The sequence below is a fragment of the Chiloscyllium punctatum genome, chromosome 3 (genome assembly GCF_047496795.1).
Source record: "Chiloscyllium punctatum isolate Juve2018m chromosome 3, sChiPun1.3, whole genome shotgun sequence".
NCBI classification, from domain to species: Eukaryota; Metazoa; Chordata; class Chondrichthyes; order Orectolobiformes; family Hemiscylliidae; genus Chiloscyllium; species Chiloscyllium punctatum.
The window spans coordinates 153,131,166-153,151,245 of record NC_092741.1 but is presented as its reverse complement, the minus strand read 5'-3'; the positions used below and the strand labels follow the sequence as shown (position 1 = coordinate 153,151,245).

Below are 20,080 nucleotides of genomic sequence, written 5' to 3'. Positions count from 1 at the left end.
GAAGGTAGTGGAGGCTGGAAATCTTAACCTTTAAAATCTTAACCATTTGGATGTGCAGTTCAAATATCATAACATTCAAGGATATGGGACAAGTGCAGGAAATTGGGATTAGTGCATGTTTAGTGGTAGTTATGTTAGTACAGACTCAATGAGCCATATGGCCTTTTACCCAAATTCAAACAGTGCAGAAACGTTTATGCCACTATTGACACACAGGTTAATGCAAAGGCAATGCCAGTTCTTTTAATCAAGCAGAATTATTTAAAGAGAAACCTAACTGCATTATAAATGGAAATATTTAATGAATCTTTTAAAGTGACATATAAAGCAATCTTACAATCCTCAAAATGATTGTTCACACTTGTATCAATTATACAGTACAGAAAACAGCGCTTTGTTTAAGCATTTCAATTTCCTCTCCCTTACCTAAAAAAAATACTATTTTATACTGAAAGGAACTTGAAACCAAATTGACAGCACAAGAAAAGTGCAAATACATGCAACCCATATATCCAACAGTACATTTCCTTATTGTCAATGGACACATAATTCACCAGTCTGATTTGAAAATTCCAAGAGTTTGAATGCTATGCCTTCCAGAAAATAAAATGTGCAGAGTTGGATGCACCAGAGAAAAATGGTGTTGCCCATGATTTCTGCCCCAGGAGGTTACATTAACATTCAGTGACAGATCACCTGGAACCTCTAGTGGCAGAAATCACACACTGTTTAATTCAACTTCCAAGTTCTGCACCAATAAGTGGTTCAAATGCTTATGTAATTCAAATTGTTAAGTTTGAAATAATTGACTGGTTCTATCCTGTGTTTATCCCAAGAACCATTCTACTCTCCATTTGATGCGATGAGGATAAAAAAGAAAACACAAATGCACCCAGATAATTTTAAATGACAATTCAAATAAAATAATCTCAATGTGGTGCAGAAAGATTATAAATACCCAGTTAAGTAATTAGAGAAAGTTTAAAAAATGCATATTCAAAGCTTTTAGTTTCAATCATGTTTAGATACAAAATATAATTTTTTTAGATACTTAAAAGTTTACACAAGTACAGAATATCTCTTACAAAGTCTCAAAGCTTAAATGCAAGGTAATCAGGCTTCAATTTGTTGAGAAAACTGCTGATTTGTTATGGATTTACATTGAGTTCAAGCAGGCATGTAGGGAGGTGGTGGCTCCTTCTCTGGCATCTTCACCGCCATTTCGTAAGTTGGCAGCACATACTAAAATTACAAAAACAAATTGAATAAATACTGTAACTGTGTCAAATAATATTGATCTGAAATACATGCAATTTAGACAACACATCATGCAAACCAGCAAATGTTCACAAGTTTTAATCCAGTTAATTGGCTAGATGGCAAACTTCCAGCAAAGCATCAAAAGATGTACGATACTCTCTGCTCACCAGTACCAATTAAAACACTGCAATAAACTTTTATTTGTTTTGCATATAGTGTAATTTTAAAAATGTAACATTTGACATGTCATTGCTTTGGTAAACATAGCAATGACAACAAATTGAGACAGGAAGGAGATTGTAAGTATAACTTGATATTATAAAGAATTTTACTTGCTCAAGTGTGTTACCTCTGGAGCTGTGAATCAATGTTTTGATTTAGCTGAGTGTACTATTTCTGTTGCAAGTCTTAGGATTTCGGTTGACAAGAAACAGCCTTTCAAAGCCACTTCTGTTCATTGTTTGGAACTAATGTCATTCTTATTTGAGTTGGATATAAAGCAAGTAGGCAATCAAAAGCCAGCACTGCTTGAATCAGACATCTATTAAAAACTATCAACTCTGACCCAACAGGTACTAATGCCACCTCTCTCTCCCAGCCACCACATGGCTCCATGATCCATACTTTTCCCCTGATGTCCCTCCTCCGTGACAAACCCACCAAATAGTGTTCCAAAACTCCCTCACCCTCGACAACCGTTACTTCTCCAACAGCTTGATCCAGCTGTAATGCTTCTCCTCTCTCCTTCTCTTACACCTTGAACTGCTAAGATGCTCCCTGCAGTTCCATTCTGACATGTCTCCCTTACAGCCACTAACATGCACACAATGTGGCCCTTCCACCTCAACACACTTCAATGTCCCTTCCAACCCTGACACTTTGCCCACATCCCTCCCCAACAACGAAAGTTTCCTCTCTCAACCCAACTTTACTACCTTCCCCTGCTAACTTGACATTCTTCTCTATCATGATGTAACATCCCTCCCTTCCTGCACCCATGCAACTGTCTGTCTGTCATCTACTGCCTAAACTCATCCCCACCTTGACGTGCATCTCCTCCACACAACTTCATGGGCACCACCCATTAGCAAGAAGGTAAATCAAGATGGTGGAGAATAAAGTATGATTGGAAAAGGAGAAACTAAATGAATTTACACTCTTCTCCCGTTCACATTAAATGCATGGCAAAATTATGAATATTTTTGTTTACCTGCATGGGTGTCTCAAATGCTGGGTACACAGCTATCTCAGGTGTGTTCTTATTGTTGATGTACTTGTAGCAGTTCCAAACACAATTAATGAAGTAAGCCTACAGAACAGAACAGCAAAAGCAATACGTACTTGATGATTAATTTTATTATATTAAATTAAAACCAAAGTACATGTACTAAAACATTTCTAAGCTACAATAATCTGGACACCAAATGAATTCAGTTAAGTTGACTTTTGTTTTCTTCTATAAAGACCATAGAATTTTAATGAAATTGCTGTACTGTGGTAGGTCAGGCAAGAAGGGATCAAACTAAAACAAATTAAACATTAGTTACATCATATTAAGGCATTAATGCAAGGCCATTGTGTTGAATTGAGTGAAGTCTTATGTATGATCAGAGGTGGGTTAGCCCAGCCATATTTCCCTAGATTTACATATGATAAAATTGCTCATATTGAAATCCTTCACTAAATCTCTGCATTAGAGCATCAAATTCCTCAAAAGATCTCCTGTCTCTCAAAAGTAACCTGATCACGACAAAGCTGTCCCAAACTAAAGTAATAACTTATCACTATGACATGAGAGTTTGTCCATTAGTGTCAAAATCAAGCCAGAAAAGTGCTGCTTCTGGTTAAATCAATGATCCCCTCCCCCAGACACGACACCTCAGCCTAGCCCCATCCTCAGCTGCGTGTCAAAGAGCAGATCACCAGCTTGAAGCACTGAAGGAAAAGTTCTGAACGCCCCTCCAAAAAGTATATCTCAGGGCCGATCCAAATCTCAACTCACTACTGGATGGCATGGTGGCTGAGTGGTTGGCACTGCTGCCGCACAGCTCCAAGGACCTAGGTTCAATCCCAGCCTCGGGAGAGTGTGTGGAATTTGCACATTCTCCCAGTGCCTGCAAGGGTTTCCGCTGAATGCTCTGGTTTCCTGCCACAGTCCAAAGATGTGCAGGTCAGGTGAATTGTCCATGCTAAACTGCCCAGTGTTAGGTGTATTAGTCAGTGGGAAGTGGGTCTGGGTGAGTTACTCTTTGTAGGGTCAGAGTGGACTTGTTGGGCCAAATGGCCTGTTTCCACGCTGTAGGGAATCCAATCTAATCATATGGCTTACAGCCACTAGAGCCCCCAGGTCTAACTGTGCTAGCTCTGTCTACAAGAAAAGTAGTACTTAAGAATGAATCACCCATCATCCTTGCTAACCAGCTTGTTCTTGTGTCACATTTTCGAAGCTATCAGTCATATTTGCAAAGAACAGCTCCAAATACATTAGTTTAAAAACCAGGCTACGCACAAGGCAAAACAGTCCAAGTTTAAGGAGGACTCTTGTGGCACAGTAGTAATGTTCCTACCTTGGAGCCCAGAGGCTCAGGCTCAGTCCCACCTACACAGGGGTGTGTAATAACATCGTTGAACATGGTCATTTAGAAAATACTAGCAGCTGATTGGACCAGAGCACAGAAGCTAAAAAAGGCACACCTCAAGTTCCAATTCAGTGCAAATGTGTACTCTGGAAATCAACAGCCCTTGATAGCACAGTCTTAGAAAATTAACAGTCTCTCTGCTGCGACTATCCTTCTCACACTGATTAGAGACAGAGATAAGCAACTGTGTGTTAGGGTTGCTTTCGTTTTTTCTGTAACGATAATTTCCCCATTCCATGCATCTATGAAAAATTACTTTTGTCATATCTCTTGGGAAAAAAAAAGTTAATATGTTGAGGTATGAAATTCAGCTATCACACTGAGAATTAGAGAACACAAAACACTCTCACTCAGGATCCACTGGCTAAAGATAAAAATAGAAAGGAGAAGAGAGAAAGATCTAAGACAAAGTGTGAGAAAAAGATGTACCAGAAGCCTGGCACATTAACGGATTTTTTTTCCCTCCCCCAAACAGAAGCATTCAAAAAAGCCATGATTTGGAGGTGCCAGAGTTGGACTGGAGTGGACAAGGTTAAAAATCTCACAACACCAGGTTATAGTCCAACAGGCTTATTTGAAATCAATAGCTTTCAAAGCTCTGCTTCATCAGATAGTGTGGAGTAGAATCATACGACACGAACTTTATAGCAACAGGATTGCAGTGTCATAAAATGTTATATTAAACAAATTTAGCTTAATTCTGTCATCTTTTGTTTTGCTAAATTTGTTTAATACTACATTCTATGATACTGCAATCCTGTTGCTATAAAGTCTGTGTCATATGATTCTGCTCCACACTATCTGATGAAGAAGCAGAGCTTTGAAAGCTATGGATTCCAAAAAAACCTGTTGGCTGTACAATTCTGCTCCTCAGCATCTGATGAAGCAGCAGCACTTCAAAACCTAGTGCTTCCAAATAAACCTGCTGGACTATAACCTGCTGTTGTGCGATTTTTAACTTCATTCAAAAAAAATGTTGTATATCCAAGTCAATGGGTATTTTTTAAACAGTTCACACAGATTAGCTGCTGCCTTTTCCTTACAATGAGGTACGTGGGAAATCACAGACAAATCTAATTAAAGATAGTAGACTGGACAGAAAAGCTATGCAATGTGAATGAAGGAAAGGTATTAACCACACAAGGAAGAAAATGGTGTCATAACGTAGACAGACAAAATATTTTAAGTAGTGACAAGGGTGGAACCAAGTTTGGTCTAATTTAGTAAAGCTCATTTGGGAGAAAGATGTTGTACTATTGTACCAAGAGTCACAATGTTAAAGCGAATATTCAATTATTCAGTAAAGTCACAAACAGTCCATAAAATGATGAACTGTCTTGGAAATTAAAAAGTGTGTTTTTATAGACGAGATGGTAACATAGTGCTAATGTCACTGGTCTACTCACCCAGTGAGGTGTTCAAACCCTACCATAAGAGCTGGGAAAGTTTAAGTCTGGTAATAAATTTGAAATAAAGGTAGTCACTGCCTTAGTGACTGCGACAAACCATCATTGATTGTTAGCTGGTTTACTGATGTATTAAGGAAGGAAACTGGCTATTCTTATGTCCTGGTCTACATGAGCATCAAACCCAGAAGTGCCCTTTAAAACCCCTTTTAAGCCACTCAGTTTCAAGTACATTTAGCAACAAATTCTGGCCTTGCCAGTAATGCCCATCTCCCATGAATTACTAAAGTTTACTTCCATAGGTATGTTTGCACATTTTAAGATTCCCCACAGTCCTTTGGCCCAACAAGACCAACAGACCCTCCAAAGAGTAACCCACCCAGACCCATTTCCCTCTAATGCACCTAACACTATGGGCAGTTTAGCATGGCCAATTCACCTAACCTGCACGTCTTTGGACTGTTGGAGGAAAGCCACGCAGACACAGGGAGAACGTGCAAATTCCACACAGACAGTCACCTGAGGCTGGAATTGAACCTGGGTCCCTGGTGCTGTGAGGCAGTAGTGCTAACCACTGAGCCACCATATATAGATATAAAACATTTAAAACACAACAACTACCATTACATATCCAATTAAAAAAAACTGAACACATTGCTTCTATAGTCTTACCTTCACAGTTATAATAATGGCAAAAGAAAGCAGAACTATCAGCAAAAGGCAGCTGGAGTCCAAAGCAAGGAGATCATCTTTGTAAGGAAAGTCAGGCTGTAAAATCAAAATGTTTTACACATTTGAAATATTAAACCCAGCTGTTTATACTTTCAGTACTTTATTTAAAACACAATACTGTGTTACATCACCAATACCTGAACATTGGATAAACTACTAATTTCAAACATATGGGATTAATAAACTGACGATATTTCAGTTATATTATGTTAATGGACAAACATGGGAAATGGGAAATGAAGTTTAATTATGAGAGGTAGCATGTCAGTAAGAAGAACGGGGAGATCACATTAATTAGAAGATACAAGTATTGGTGGGGTAATGGAACAAAAATGGAATTGGTATACAAATATGTCAGTCACTAAATGCAGATTAGTAAAACCATATAAAAGAAAACTAAGCATTAGAGTTTACCTAGTTGGATAAAATTGAAAACTAGTTATTCTAAACCTGTATAAATCTTGGATGGACTACAGTGGATTTGCATACTTGTGAGCAGTTCTGAACATATTTCAAAAAGGGTTAGTCACACTGGACAATGTGTAGAAGAGGATTTTCAAGGATAGTAGCAGAAATGTGTGGGCATACATATCAGGAAACGACCAACACACTGGCTCTTCTCCTTTGAAAAAGGCTATGATGGGACCTAAGAGCAATTTGTAAAATTATGCAAATGTTGATAAAAGCACAATGGAAGAGAGTGTAACTAAATGCCAGCAATAGGCAAATCAAAAAGAAACCTCAACCAAAGAATATATATAGGTGTAGGTCCATCCAGCAACTTAGCCCTGCCCCACCATTCAACAAGATCACAGCTGATCTGCCCAAAGGCTCAACTTCTTTCATATAAACTCTCTGGCATTTCAAAAGTCTACTGGCCTTCTCTTTAAATACTTCCAATGATCTAGCTTCCACTACTATCTGGAGTAGGTGACATTCACCAGCATTTGGCAGAAATTACTTCACAGTTTTAAATGAATTTCCCTTATTTTATAGCTATGCCCCCTTGGTTGACATTCCCCTCCTAGCAGATATATCTTAACATCCACACTGACAAGCCTCTCAGCAACTTTTACATTTCAATAAGATCGCCCATCATCTCAACAGCCTTCAAAGACCAAATGTCTATTTTTTTTCCCAAGAAGGGGGACCAAGACTCATTATTCCAAATGCAGCCTCAGCAACAAGACTTACCCATTTTTAAATTTCACCTCCCTCGGAATAAAGGCCGAAATTGCACTTGTCTTCTTAATTATTGCTGCATCAACATGCTAACCCAGATCCCACTATGCTGCACTTTCTTGCAGCCACTCTCCATCTGAATAATAAGCAACAAGTAGACAAAACATTCGATTCCGAGGAGTGACTGAAGAGAATAGTATGAACGAGTTACAGGAAAGCTAGATCAGCATTGAAGAGAAAAGGGATAAGTGGTTACAATTGCAGATTTACAGGAAACTTGAATGAAGCATTAACATTGGGAAAGACTTTTTGGACCAAACGACATATTATGACCGCTGAAGAGACCAGTAACACTTTAAAGAAAAATTCAAACTTCCAGTTATTAACAAAGACTTCACGTTTTAAAATAATTTTTACTATATCAATGACTAATGTCGTAACACGATGAAATGCACTCTTTGTAGCAACTTACGATTTAAACAACCAAACAGAATTTGCTCCATTCTGCTATCTTTGACAAAAAAAAATTTCGTAAAGTGACTCCGTTTTTTTTTAAAATGATGACATTCACTTCTTCTGGATTCAAACATAGTTTCAGCTGGTTAACCCTCTAGCCTGGTTTTAACTCCTCAGAGTTTTACAAACTACATTTCACATGGTCAATAACAGTCAACATTTTCTCTGCGGCAGGTGCAAACTGGATCAACATCTAATTATTCATTTTGCAACAGCAGAGACTACTGGTCGTTCAGGGCCAAACTGCAAATCCAAAACTCTGGTGGCTGTCTGCAACATCTAAGTTTTAGAGAAGCCTTTAACCTGATGTTGAAATTGCATGCTCTACCCTCTCAATGGCAACAGAAAATATACAACTCCTGTATTTCCCAGCTGCTGCAAGAATGCACTTCTAACAAGGATTTACCAGTTGGTCCAGATAGTCCTTGATTCTTGGCACATAGGTGAGAGAGCTGATTGCAACAAGGCAAGAAAGAGCAAAATTAAACAACAGGTAACAGAAGAATGGAATCAGCCATCCTCCACGATGCTGAAAGGGAAAAGAAAAATTAATGGTTAGAAAATTTACAAATTCACAATTATAATCCAAGAACAAGTGGACATTTCAGGCAAGATATTCAAAATGAAAATACTTACAGTGACAGCACCGTACACCAACATGGCACTGATAGTAAACATCAAAAGTGAGATGGTAAAGCCAACACATGCATTCTCTGTACAGATAGGAAAGAAAAATGAAATATTAGATACTAAGAAATTTAGTCAATGGTTACAAAAATCTGATCTGTAACAAATATTCTGATAATGAATTTATCATTCAAGCATCAGACGTTTATATTTAGAGATTTTAATTGGATTGTAAAAGCTTTTCCTCTATTTCCTCCATTTTTAATGTCTCCTGAATAAATAACACAGATGCACCTTCTCAGTATTCTATATTTTCTTTCAAAAAGGTTGTGGATTTCTTCATGAACGTGACCAAAACTAATCTATAACTAAATAAGCAAAAAAAAACATCTTCCCTTTTGTGAAAGAGAAACTGTTATTGCTCATTTCCCTAAGAACAGCATCTAAAGATATGTGGGAATTTATTACTAACATTTATACGTTATTATAGAACTACATAAGCTACAGAAACATTGTGAACTTTCTTTCTCCCGACCATCTTCCAACAAGGGAAGGAATGAACAAAAATGTAAAATGAATAGTACTTTTAGGTCCACAACACAAGCAACTTTAAATCTCCCCTAATATTGACTGGGTCGAGAAATACATCTGCTACATTACTACTCTTTTCCATTCTCGAATACCCCAAACACTATCTAATATGCACCTTTTAAGATGAACAGTGTCCAATTGGACTAGCTAGGTCCCCACATGGGTTGGATTTGATCCCAATTAGAGATACATGAGAAAATAAAGGCTGCACTCCATCCATGCACATTGTGTTGCAAATACCAAAGTCTGTCTAAATGCACTGAAACAACTGTGCCAATATAATTATTAATTAGTTAGAGGACTAAACCACCGTTTTTACTGCTGTGAAATTTACTTTTTCCTATTCTGCAATTAAATGCAGAGGTACTTCTGTACATCAAATCAACTGTATAAATGCACTATGTGGACGGATCAAATAGCACGGATGTGCACATATACAAAGGCTTTTTTGCCACACTGGAACACGCTACATGCAGCCAAAATAGCAGATTGCTGCAGAGTCAGGTTTAGAAAATATGAAAAACTGAAAATGCTGAATCTACTCAGTAGGTTAGGCAGCATCTATGGAGAAGGATGCAGGGAGCTCAATGATCAACCATGATTATAACTGAATGGCAGAGTAGGCTCAAATGGCTGAATGGCCTACTCATGCCTCTCTGCATCTATTCTCAGGTTGGATGGCTTTAATCAGTGAGGTTAGGAATAGGAGAGGTGAGGTCACCCTGTTAGGAGTCTTTTACAGGCCTCCTAATAGTCCTAGAATTGTTGAAGAAAGGATTGCGAAGATGATTCAGGAGAAGAGTGACAGTAATAGGGTGATTGTTATGGGAGACTTTAACTTTCCTGATATTGATTGGGAAAGCTATAGCTCAAGTTCGTTAGATGGGTCAGTGTTTGTGCAATGTGTGCAGGAGAGTTTCCTGACACAATATGTAGATAAGCCAACAAGAGGTGAGGCCATACTGGATTTGGTTCTGGGTAACGAACCAGGCCAGGTATTAGAACTAGAGGTAGGTGAGCACTTTGGGGACAGTGACCACAATTCGGTGATTTTTACTCTAGTGATGGAGAGGGATAAGTGTGTACTACAGGGCAAGAGTTATAGCTGGGGGCAGGGAAATTATGATGCGTTGAGGCATGACTTAGGATGTGTGGATTGGAAAAGTAGATTCCAAGGCAAGAGCATAATTGATATGTGGAACTTGTTCAAGGAGCAACTATTGAATGTCCTTGATAAGTACGTACCTATCAGGCAGGGAGGAAAGGGTCGTGTGAGGGAGCCGTGGTTTAATAAGGAGTTGGAATCCCTTGTTAAATGGAAGAGGGCGGCCTTTGTAAAAATGAGGCGTGAAGGTTCAATAGGGGCGATTGAGAGTTATAAGGTAGCCCGGAAGGACCTGAAGAGAGAGCTAAGAGCAGCAAGGAGGGGACATGAAAGGTCCTTAGTTGGTAGGATTAGGGAAAAGGTTGGGTGAGCAAGTTTGCGGATGATACGAAAGTCGGAGGAGTTGTAGACAGTGAGGAAGGATATGGCAGGTTACAGCGGGATATAGAGAAGCTGCAGAACTGGGCAGAAAGGTGGCAAATGGAGTTCAATGTAGCTAAGTGTGAGGTGATTCACTTTGGTAAGAGTAATAAAAAGATGGATTACTGGGCTAATGGTAGACTACTTGGTAGTGTGGAAGAGCAGAGGGATCTTGGTGTCCATGTACACAGATCTCTGAAAGTTGCCACCCAGGTAAATAGTGCAGTGAAGAAGGCATATGGCGTACTGGCTTTTATTGGTAGAGGAATTGAGTTCCGGAGTCCTGAGGTCATGCTGCAGTTGTATAAGACTCTGGTGCGGCCACATCTGGAATATTGTGCGCAGTTTTGGTCGCCATACTATAGGAAGGATGTGGAGGCACTGGAACGGGTGCAGAGGAAGTTTACCAGGATGTTGTCTGGTATGGTAGTAAGATCCTATGAGGAAAGGCTGAGGCACTTGGGGTTGTTTTCATTGGAGAAAAGAAGGTTTAGGGGTGACTTGATAGAGGTGTACAAGATGATTAGGGGGTTAGATAGGGTTGACAGTGAGAACCTTTTTCCACGTATGGAGTCAGCTATTACAAGGGGGCATAGCTTTAAATTAAGGGGGGGTAGATATAGGACTGATGTTAGGGGTAGGTTCTTCACTCAGCGAGTCGTAAGTTCATGGAATGCCCTGCCAGTAGCAGTAGTGGACTCTCCCTCTTTATGGGTATTTAAGCGGGCATTGGATAGGTATATGGAGGATAGTGGGTTAGTGTAGGTTAGGTGGGCTTTGATCGGCGCAACATCGAGGGCCGAAGGGCCTGTACTGCGCTGTATTCTTCTATGTTCTATGTATTGCAAGGGACAGTGCTTGGACCTCAGTTGTTCACAATCTGTGTCAATGATTTGGATGTGAGGTGAAATATAAAATTTCCAAGCTTTCAAACAGGCTGTGAGTGGGCAAGAAAATGGCAGATGAACTGCAATGCAGATAATTGGGCCATTATTCACATTGGCAGGAGGAACTTAGGTGTGAAGTGCATCTTAAATGAAGAGATTGGAGAACATTGCACGCAAAACAACCTAGAACCATTTACATGTTAACTGAATCTTTGTTTTAAGCACCTACTTTTTCATAGTAATGCACAGCCATCATGCTATAGAAAACAAATCTGCAATTGAAAGAGTTGCAGTTGAGAGATTTCTGTTGCTTCATATGTATACACAGTTCGGGTAACATTTTTGTTACTTTTCTATCAAGGTTTTTAATTGGCACCTGAACCAAACTAAAATATCAGATAAATAACTTAATGCAGTATGATATCAATAGTACACTGATAAATTTTAACATTTTCTAGTAAGGTATAAAGACAAACAAATTCTACAAAACAATACTCCATCACTGAAAACATTCACATGGTAAATCTTTATGGCAGAATCTTTTCTAAAGATTAGGAAGTATAACACTGATCAAACACAAAGCTACCAGCTGCTATAAGTGTTTGTGAATTGTATTGGTGCACAGGCAAAGAGAAAGCCTATGTCATTTGAAAGCAACAGAAGAGTCTACAAATGCCCCATCCACATGACAGAAACTTACTACACAGGAGGAAAACAGCAGTTGCACACACTGGTCTCTGGAACATGTGTAATATTACTCTTGTAAAGCATACAGCCCTCTTCAGCAGCAAGTGCAGATATAGCAAATAATTTGGAAAGGAAATGGTGTGCCAAGAGGATTTCAGAACAGAGGAAAGATTTTAATTCAATGGAACACTGAGGACACCGTACCTTGACTGTTGTGTACAGTTTTGGTTCTCTTGCAGAACAAAATTACTTGCCATAAAGATTCACGAAATTGAGTTGTTGTCGTTATTAATTACAGCAAATGATTTGGGAATACTGTATGGTGTTGAGGTAGTTGATGACCTACATTTTATCAGGCTTCAGGAGTGAATGCCTACTTCTGCTCCTGTGTTTGAATTTTCAAACCATTATTTATGAAACAGGTTAAAGTCAATAGTTGAGGGTTCAAATCCCAGTCTAGAGCTGGAGCACAAAATTTGGACATAAGTGCAATACTGGTGCATGTTTCATTGTTGAAGATACCCTCATAAAAGTCAAGGCACAGATGTGTCTTCCAGTGACTGTATTTTAAACTACATTTAATTTGTGCACTTTCACAACCTCCACCTGATGTCCCATTCAATATTTACCCTTTAACCTACTGGCATATTGTGAATGAGACCTTGATATACTTAAATTATCTGTTTCCTAAATTGCAGTGGTAGCAAAATGCTTTGGAGATATCCAGAAATTCAGAAAGATGAGGATTGCATCAAGTCACAGTCAGAGATGTACAGCACGGAAACAGACCCTTCGGTCCATGCCAACCCAACATCCTAAAATAATCTTGTCCCATTTGCCAGCATTTGGGCCATATCCCTTGAAACCCTTCTTATTCATATACCTATCCAGATGTCTTTTAAATGTTAAAATTGTACCCACCTCCATCATTTCCTGTGGCAGCTCATCCCATACATGCATTACCCTCTTAGCGAAAAATTTGTCCCTCACGTCCTTTTTAAATCTTTCTCCTCTCACCGTAAACCTATGTCCTCTAAGTTTTGGACTCCCCCACCCCCCGAGAAAAGATCTTGTCTATTTACCCTATCCATGCCTCATGATTTTATAAACCTCTAAAGGTCACCCCTTAACCCCCAAAGCTCCAGGGAAAATAGCACCAGCCTACTCAGCCTTGCTCTGTAGCTCAGTCTCAACCAAGGCAACATCCTTGTAAATCCTTTTGCACCCTTTCAAATTTCACAACATCCTTTCTATAGCAGGGAAACTAGAACTGAACACTGCATTCCAAAAGTGGCCTAATCAAATGTCCTGTACAGCTTTAATACGACCTCCCAACTCCTATACTCAAAGCATTGACCAGTAAAGGCAAGCATAGTAAACACTTTCTTCTCTACCTTATCTACAACTCCACTTTCAAGGAACTATGAACCTGCACTCCAAGGTCACTTTGTTCAACAAGATTACCCAGGCCTTACCATCTTACAAATGAGTGTGGAGGATAATTACATTTCAGGCTTTATCTTAAAAAAATGATGAAATAGAGGAGCTATTCTCCAGACACATTCTGTCCAAGTTTCTATTCAACTAAAACAATAATAAACTATTGAGTTACAGTCCTGTCTCAAAGGGTATACTGGCCATGCAGATTTATTTTAATCATACCATGGTTTAAATAATTTACTTTTGCATTTTCATAGGCTATTGTCTAATTCTTGATGAAGGGCTTATGCCTGATACATCAACTCTCCTGCTCCTCAGATGCTGCCTGACCTGTGCTTTTCCAGCACTACACTTTCTGACTGACTCTCCAGTATCTGCAGTCCTCACTTTCTCCTCCATCCCCTACAGTTTAATACATCAACATGTAATTTGAGGAATTTAATATAAAAGTTCAGAGAATTGATAAAGCACTAGTTGGGGAAACCAAAATTTAAAAAAGGCATAACCTTGAAGTTAGAGCAAGCCTGTTCAGAAGGGATAGCAAAGAGATTTCTTACTCATAAGGGAAATTTACAACACACTGGCCTTAAAGAGAAAGGATACTGAGTCATTGTTCATTGGCAGTCCTTACATGGAAGGCAAAAAGTAGACTCCTGTATCAAGTGGCACAATGAATTATTTCCCATTCTTCAACTTATGGTACTTATCTTGCAAAAGGTTCACCATAGTGTCTGTATAGCTACAGAAGGAATGGTGTATTTAGGTTTGTTTCCAACATTTTTTAACAGAAGTTACTGTAGTGGGTGAAATATAAATAACAAGCTGTTCATGTAGTGAATCAAATCTAAGCATATTAAATATCTTTGCATACCTGTTAGTTTATCTGAGGAATAGTAGTTTCCAATGACTTCATACTGTAGGTCCAGTGGAGGGACTGTTTCTGGGTGAGTTATTGCCACAGTAAGCAATATACCCATTAGTAAATTCACCACCTGTTCAAAAACAGATGCAGCAATAAAACATCACTTCATTGATTTTATGCTTTGTCTTCAATGATATGCACCCATTATAAAAAGAACCAAAAGGCAGGGTAATGGACTATTTACATTATGCAGTCTCCACTTTTATATTCATTCATGGGATTTGGGTTTGGGTCATTAGGCCAGCATTTATTGTCCTTCTCTAATTGTCCTTGAGGTGATGGTGATGAACGATTTTCTTGAACCACGGTCCAAGCACGGTGCATACATCCCCAATGCTGTACAAGAATTCCAGGTCATGGGCTTGGAAGGTGCTGCTGAAGGAGTCTGGAGAGTTATTAGAGTGTGTCCACTGCACTGTGTGTTGGTGGTGAAGAAGGGAATGTTTAAGATGCTGGAGGTGACAGCAAGATGCTTTACTTGGATGGTGCCAGGCTGCTTGAATTTTATTGGAGCTGCATCTTCCAGGCAAATGGACAGCATTCCATCACATTCTGACTTGTGCCTTGTGGAGGACAGATTTTTGGGGAAAACAGAAGAGAAGTTACACAGCGTACAAATCCTAGCCTCTGACGTGTTCTTGAAAGAATAGTGTTAATATGGCTGGTCCAGTTCAACTTACGGTTAATTTAATTCCAAGGATGGTGAAATATGGAAATTCATCAATGCAAATTACTTTGAATATTGACAGGACTTTTATGGTGGAGAAGGGATGCTGGAGATCAGAGCTGAAAATGTGTTGCTGGAAAAGCGCAGCAGGTCAGGCAGCATCCAAGGAGCAGGAGAATTGACGTTGAAGAAGGGCTTATGCCCGAAATGTCGATTCTCCTGTTCCTTGGATGCTGCCTGACCTGCTGCGCTTTTCTAGCAACACATTTTCAGGACTTTTATGGTCACTTGTTCTTGGGTGAGCCCACAAATGACACAAAGGACTAAATTAATTCAATTTTACACCATGATAGGATGCAAACTCAAGCTATTTGATGCTCCAGTATCAATAACTTTTAAATATTATTCAAGTAATCCAAAACATATCAAGGAAGGGTAAGGGGAGGTGACCAAAGTTGATAAAAGGCCATTTTTGAGGCTTAAATAGAGGGACTGCAGCAAGGTAACTAGTTAAGAGAATCCAATTAACAGGGCCATAAAGTAAATAAAGATTTGGCCAGTGTAGAAAGAGCAAACAGTACAGTAGAATGTAGCTGTACAGGTGGCTGCAGACATGATCAAAAAGGAGAAAGATCTAAGTAGTTGTTTAAAAACAATGTAATGGGTTTAGATGACCAGAGATTAACCAGAGATGGTAGTGTTTTGGACAAAGTTTGTGTATATTAAAAACTTGAAACATGCAGCATGTATATAGCCGGTGATATACTTTTGAAACGTAGTTCTGCTGTGTTGTAAAGAACTGCCCTGTTCAACCAGTAGATCAGAAAATGGAAAACTAAAGTTAGGAACATACAGGATAACAATAGGTTTCTGTTGAGCAGATAGTAAACATTTCAGATTATAATCCAATTAGAAAAGTCAAGTAAAAAATGATAAGATGTGAAATAGTTGTAGCTTTAAAGTTAGGAAAGAGTTATGCTACTAGGTAAAAACAATGACTGCAGATGCAGGAAACCAGATTTTGGATTAGTGGTGTGGGAAGAGCACAGCAGTTCAGGCAGCATCCGAGGAGCTCCTCGGATGTTGCCTGAACTGCTGTGCTCTTCCAGCACCACTAATCCAAAAAGTGTTATGTTACGGTCAATGGAAATACGAGGGCAATAAGCAGGACAGGTTTTCCAGGACACGGTCAAATGTGACTCAAGAAACTGGGTCTTGCTCATTAGAGGATATCAACTCTGCATTTAGTCTGGCATTTTTTGGTTGGTTACCAAACTAAATTCAACTCGCAGCTCTCAAAGCCCAGTTAGTTGAGTGCTAGCCTTGTGAAAAAGGCTAAGACACTTACAATACTTCAAAGTTAAAAATCACACAACACCAGGTTATAGTCCAATAGGTTTAATTGGAAGCACACTAGCTTTCGGGGGAGACGGGGGGGGGGGGGGGAGAAAGACGGGGGGCGGGGGCGGGGGGGGGGGGGGGGGGGGGGGGAAGAGAGACGGGGAGGGGGGGGGGGAGAGACGGGGGGACGGGGGGGGAGGGACGGGGGACGAGACGGGGGGACGAGACGGGGGGGGACGAGACGGGGGGGGACGAGACGGGGGGGGGACGAGACGGGGGGGGACGAGACGGGGGGGGACGAGACGGGGGGGGACGAGACGGGGGGGGACGAGACGGGGGGGGACGAGACGGGGGGGGGACGAGACGGGGGGGGACGAGACGGGGGGGGACGAGACGGGGGGGGGACGAGACGGGGGGGGACGAGACGGGGGGGGCGAGACGGGGGGGACGAGACGGGGGGGGACGAGACGGGGGGGGACGAGACGGGGGGGGGACGAGACGGGGGGGGACGAGACGGGGGGGGACGAGACGGGGGGGGACGAGACGGGGGGGACGAGACGGGGGGGGACGAGACGGGGGGGGGACGAGACGGGGGGGGGACGAGGACGGGGGGGAGGGACGGGGGGGGAGGGACGGGGGGGAGGACGGGGGGGAGGGACGGGGGGGGGAGGGACGGGGGGGGAGGGACGGGGGGGAGGGACGGGGGGGGAGAGACGGGGGACGGGGGGGAGAGACGGGGGGGACGGGGGGGAGAGCGGGGGACGGGGGGAGAGGGGGGACGGGGGGGAGAGACGGGGGACGGGGGGGGAGAGACGGGGGGACGGGGGGAGAGACGGGGGGACGGGGGGGAGAGACGGGGGACGGGGGGGAGAGACGGGGGGACGGGGGGAGAGACGGGGGACGGGGGGGAGAGACGGGGGGACGGGGGGGGAGACGGACGGGGGGAGACGGGGCGGGGGAGAGACGGGGGACGGGGGGGAGAGACGGGGGACGGGGGGGAGAGACGGGGGACGGGGGAGAGACGGGGGACGGGGGGAGAGACGGGGGGACGGGGGGAGAGACGGGACGGGGGAGAGACGGGGACGGGGGGGAGAGACGGGGAGGTGGGGGGGAGAGACGGGGAGGTGGGGGGAGAGACGGGGAGGGGGAGGACGGGAGGGGGGGAGAGACGGGGAGGTGGGGGGGAGAGACGGGGGAGGGGGGGAGGGGAGAGACGGGGAGGTGGGGGGGAGAGACGGGGAGGTGGGGGGGGAGAGACGGGGAGGTGGGGGGGAGAGACGGGAGGTGGGGGGAGAGACGGGAGGTGGGGGGAGAGACGGGAGGTGGGGGGGAGAGACGGGGAGGTGGGGGGGAGAGACGGGGAGGTGGGGGGAGAGACGGGGAGGTGGGGGGGAGAGACGGGGAGGTGGGGGGAGAGACGGGAGGGTGGGGGGAGAGACGGGGACGGAGGTGGGGGGGAGAGACGGGGAGGTGGGGGGGGGGAGAGACGGGGAGGTGGGGGGGAGAGACGGGGAGGTGGGGGGGAGAGACGGGGGAGGGTGAGGGAGGGGGGGAGAGACGGGGAGGTGGGGGGGAGAGACGGGGAGGTGGGGGGAGAGACGGGGAGGTGGGGGGGAGAGACGGGGAGGTGGGGGGGAGAGACGGGGAGGTGGGGGGGAGAGACGGGGAGGTGGGGGAGAGACGGGGAGGTGGGGGAGAGACGGGGAGGTGGGGGAGAGACGGGGAGGTGGTGGGGGGGGAGAGACGGGGAGGTGGGGGAGAGATGGGGAGGTGGGGGGGGGAGAGATGGGGAGGTGGGTGGGGGGGAGGGAGAGAGACGGGGAGGTGGGAGGGGGAAGAGACGGGGAGGTGGGGGGGGGGGGAAGAGACGGGGAGGTGGGGGGGGGGAAAGAGACGGGGAGGTGGGGGGGGGGAAAGAGACGGGGAGGTGGGGGGAGAAGAGACGGGGAGGTGGGGGGGGGGGGGAGAAGAGACGGGGAGGTGGGGGGGGGGGAGAAGAGACGGGGGGGGGGGGGGGAGAAGAGACAGGGAGGTGGGGGGGGGGGAAGAGACGGGGAGGTGGGGGGGGGGGAAGAGACGGGGAGGTGGGGGGGGGGGAAGAGACGGGGAGGTGGGGGGGGGGAAGAGACGGGGAGGTGGGGGGGGGGAAGAGACGGGGAGGTGGGGGGGGGGGGAAGAGACGGGGAGGTGGGGGGGGGAGAAGAGACGGGGAGGTGGGGGGGGGGAAAGAGACGGGGAGGTGGGGGGGGGGGGGAGAGACGGGGAGGTGGGGGGGGGGGGGAGAGACGGGGAGGTGGGGGGGGGGGGAGAGACGGGGAGGTGGGGGGGGGGGGGAGAGACGGGGAGGTGGGGGGGGGGGGGGAGAGACGGGGAGGTGGGGGGGGGGGGGGAAGAGACGGGGAGGTGGGGGGGGGGGGAGAAGAGACGGGGAGGTGGGGGGGGGGGAGAAGAGACGGGGAGGTGGGGGGGGGGGAGAAGAGACGGGGAGGTGGGGGGGGGGGAGAAGAGACGGGGAGGTGGGGGGGGGGGAGAAGAGACGGGGAGGTGGGGGGGGGGGGGGGAAGAGACGGGGAGGTGGGGGGGGGGAAGAGACGGGGAGGTGGGGGGGGGGGAAGAGACGGGGAGGTGGGGGGGGGGAGAGACGGGGAGGTGGGGGGGGGGGAGAGACGGGGAGGTGGGGGGGGGGGGGGGGAGAGACGGGGAGGTGGGGGGGGGGGGGAGAGACGGGGAGGTGGGGGGGGGGGGAAGAGACGGGGAGGTGGGGGGGGGGGAAGAGACGGGGAGGTGGGGGGGGGGGGAAGAGACGGGGAGGTGGGGGGGGGGGGGGAGAGACGGGGATGTGGAGAGACAGGGAGGGGGGAGACGGTGGGGGGGGGGGGGGGGAAGGGAGAGATGGTGGGGGGGGGGGGGCGGTGAAAGGGGGGTAGGGGAGGAAGAGGGGCAAAGAGGGAGGAAGGCGGCTTCTCCCGGGATAGAGTGGGGGCCGGGCCGCTCTTCCGGAGGAGGAACAGAAGGTGGTGGGTGTGTGTGTGGTTTGAGGGGGAGGCCGTAGGTGAGGAAAGGGCGGGGGGGGGGGTATGGTATCGGGGAGGGACGGTATGAGCTCAGGCCCCGGGCGGCGGTTGTGTTGACGGCTCCGCTCACTTCCGGCCGCGCACCATAATCTCGATGGGCCCCGACTCACCATGTACCAGGTACCGAGGATGATGGTTCCGGTGCGGACGTGACAGAACCCGCAGCAGCGGGTGCTGTACAGGCGGCGGCCGCCACCCGCCGATTTGAAAGTCATGGCCGTCGGCAGTTGAAGCTCGCGCGGGCTGAGGGAAGAGAGTCCGGGTCCTCGACCTCCGGCTTCACGCACAGCGCCTGGCTGCCAAACCACGCCCACCGTACACCTCACCCTGACGGACAGCCAGCCTCCCCCAATCACAGTCCGGTCACCAGGCAGCCGCACTAACCAACCAATAGGAAGGCGGCTCGTGTGGGACGGGAGAGAACACGTCACAATAGCGGCACCTCAGGCCGAGGTCATTCTGCCCATGCTGTCCGTGCTATCCTCTTGCCTGATCTCTTGAGATGATGGTCCAAATCGCTATGGAATTCTCAGCTTGTATTTGAGGCAGCACACCAAAGATCCTCGGGGCATTCTCTGCGAAAA

The 20,080-nt window shown here is 45.5% G+C and overlaps 1 protein-coding gene across 1 annotated transcript; it reads right to left on the bottom strand.

The window, feature by feature from the left end:
* Nucleotides 1-278: 278 nt before the first annotated feature.
* laptm4a (lysosomal protein transmembrane 4 alpha) lies at nt 279-19,817 on the bottom strand. Its single transcript, XM_072562561.1, has 7 exons — nt 19,607-19,817; nt 14,364-14,484; nt 8,372-8,448; nt 8,142-8,264; nt 5,978-6,073; nt 2,471-2,569; nt 279-1,242 (listed from the first exon to the last, which is right to left on the bottom strand). Exons 1-7 carry the CDS (start codon nt 19,709-19,711, stop codon nt 1,168-1,170), a joined length of 696 nt encoding a protein of 231 aa, XP_072418662.1. The 5' UTR covers nt 19,712-19,817; the 3' UTR covers nt 279-1,167.
* Nucleotides 19,818-20,080: the final 263 nt, after the last annotated feature.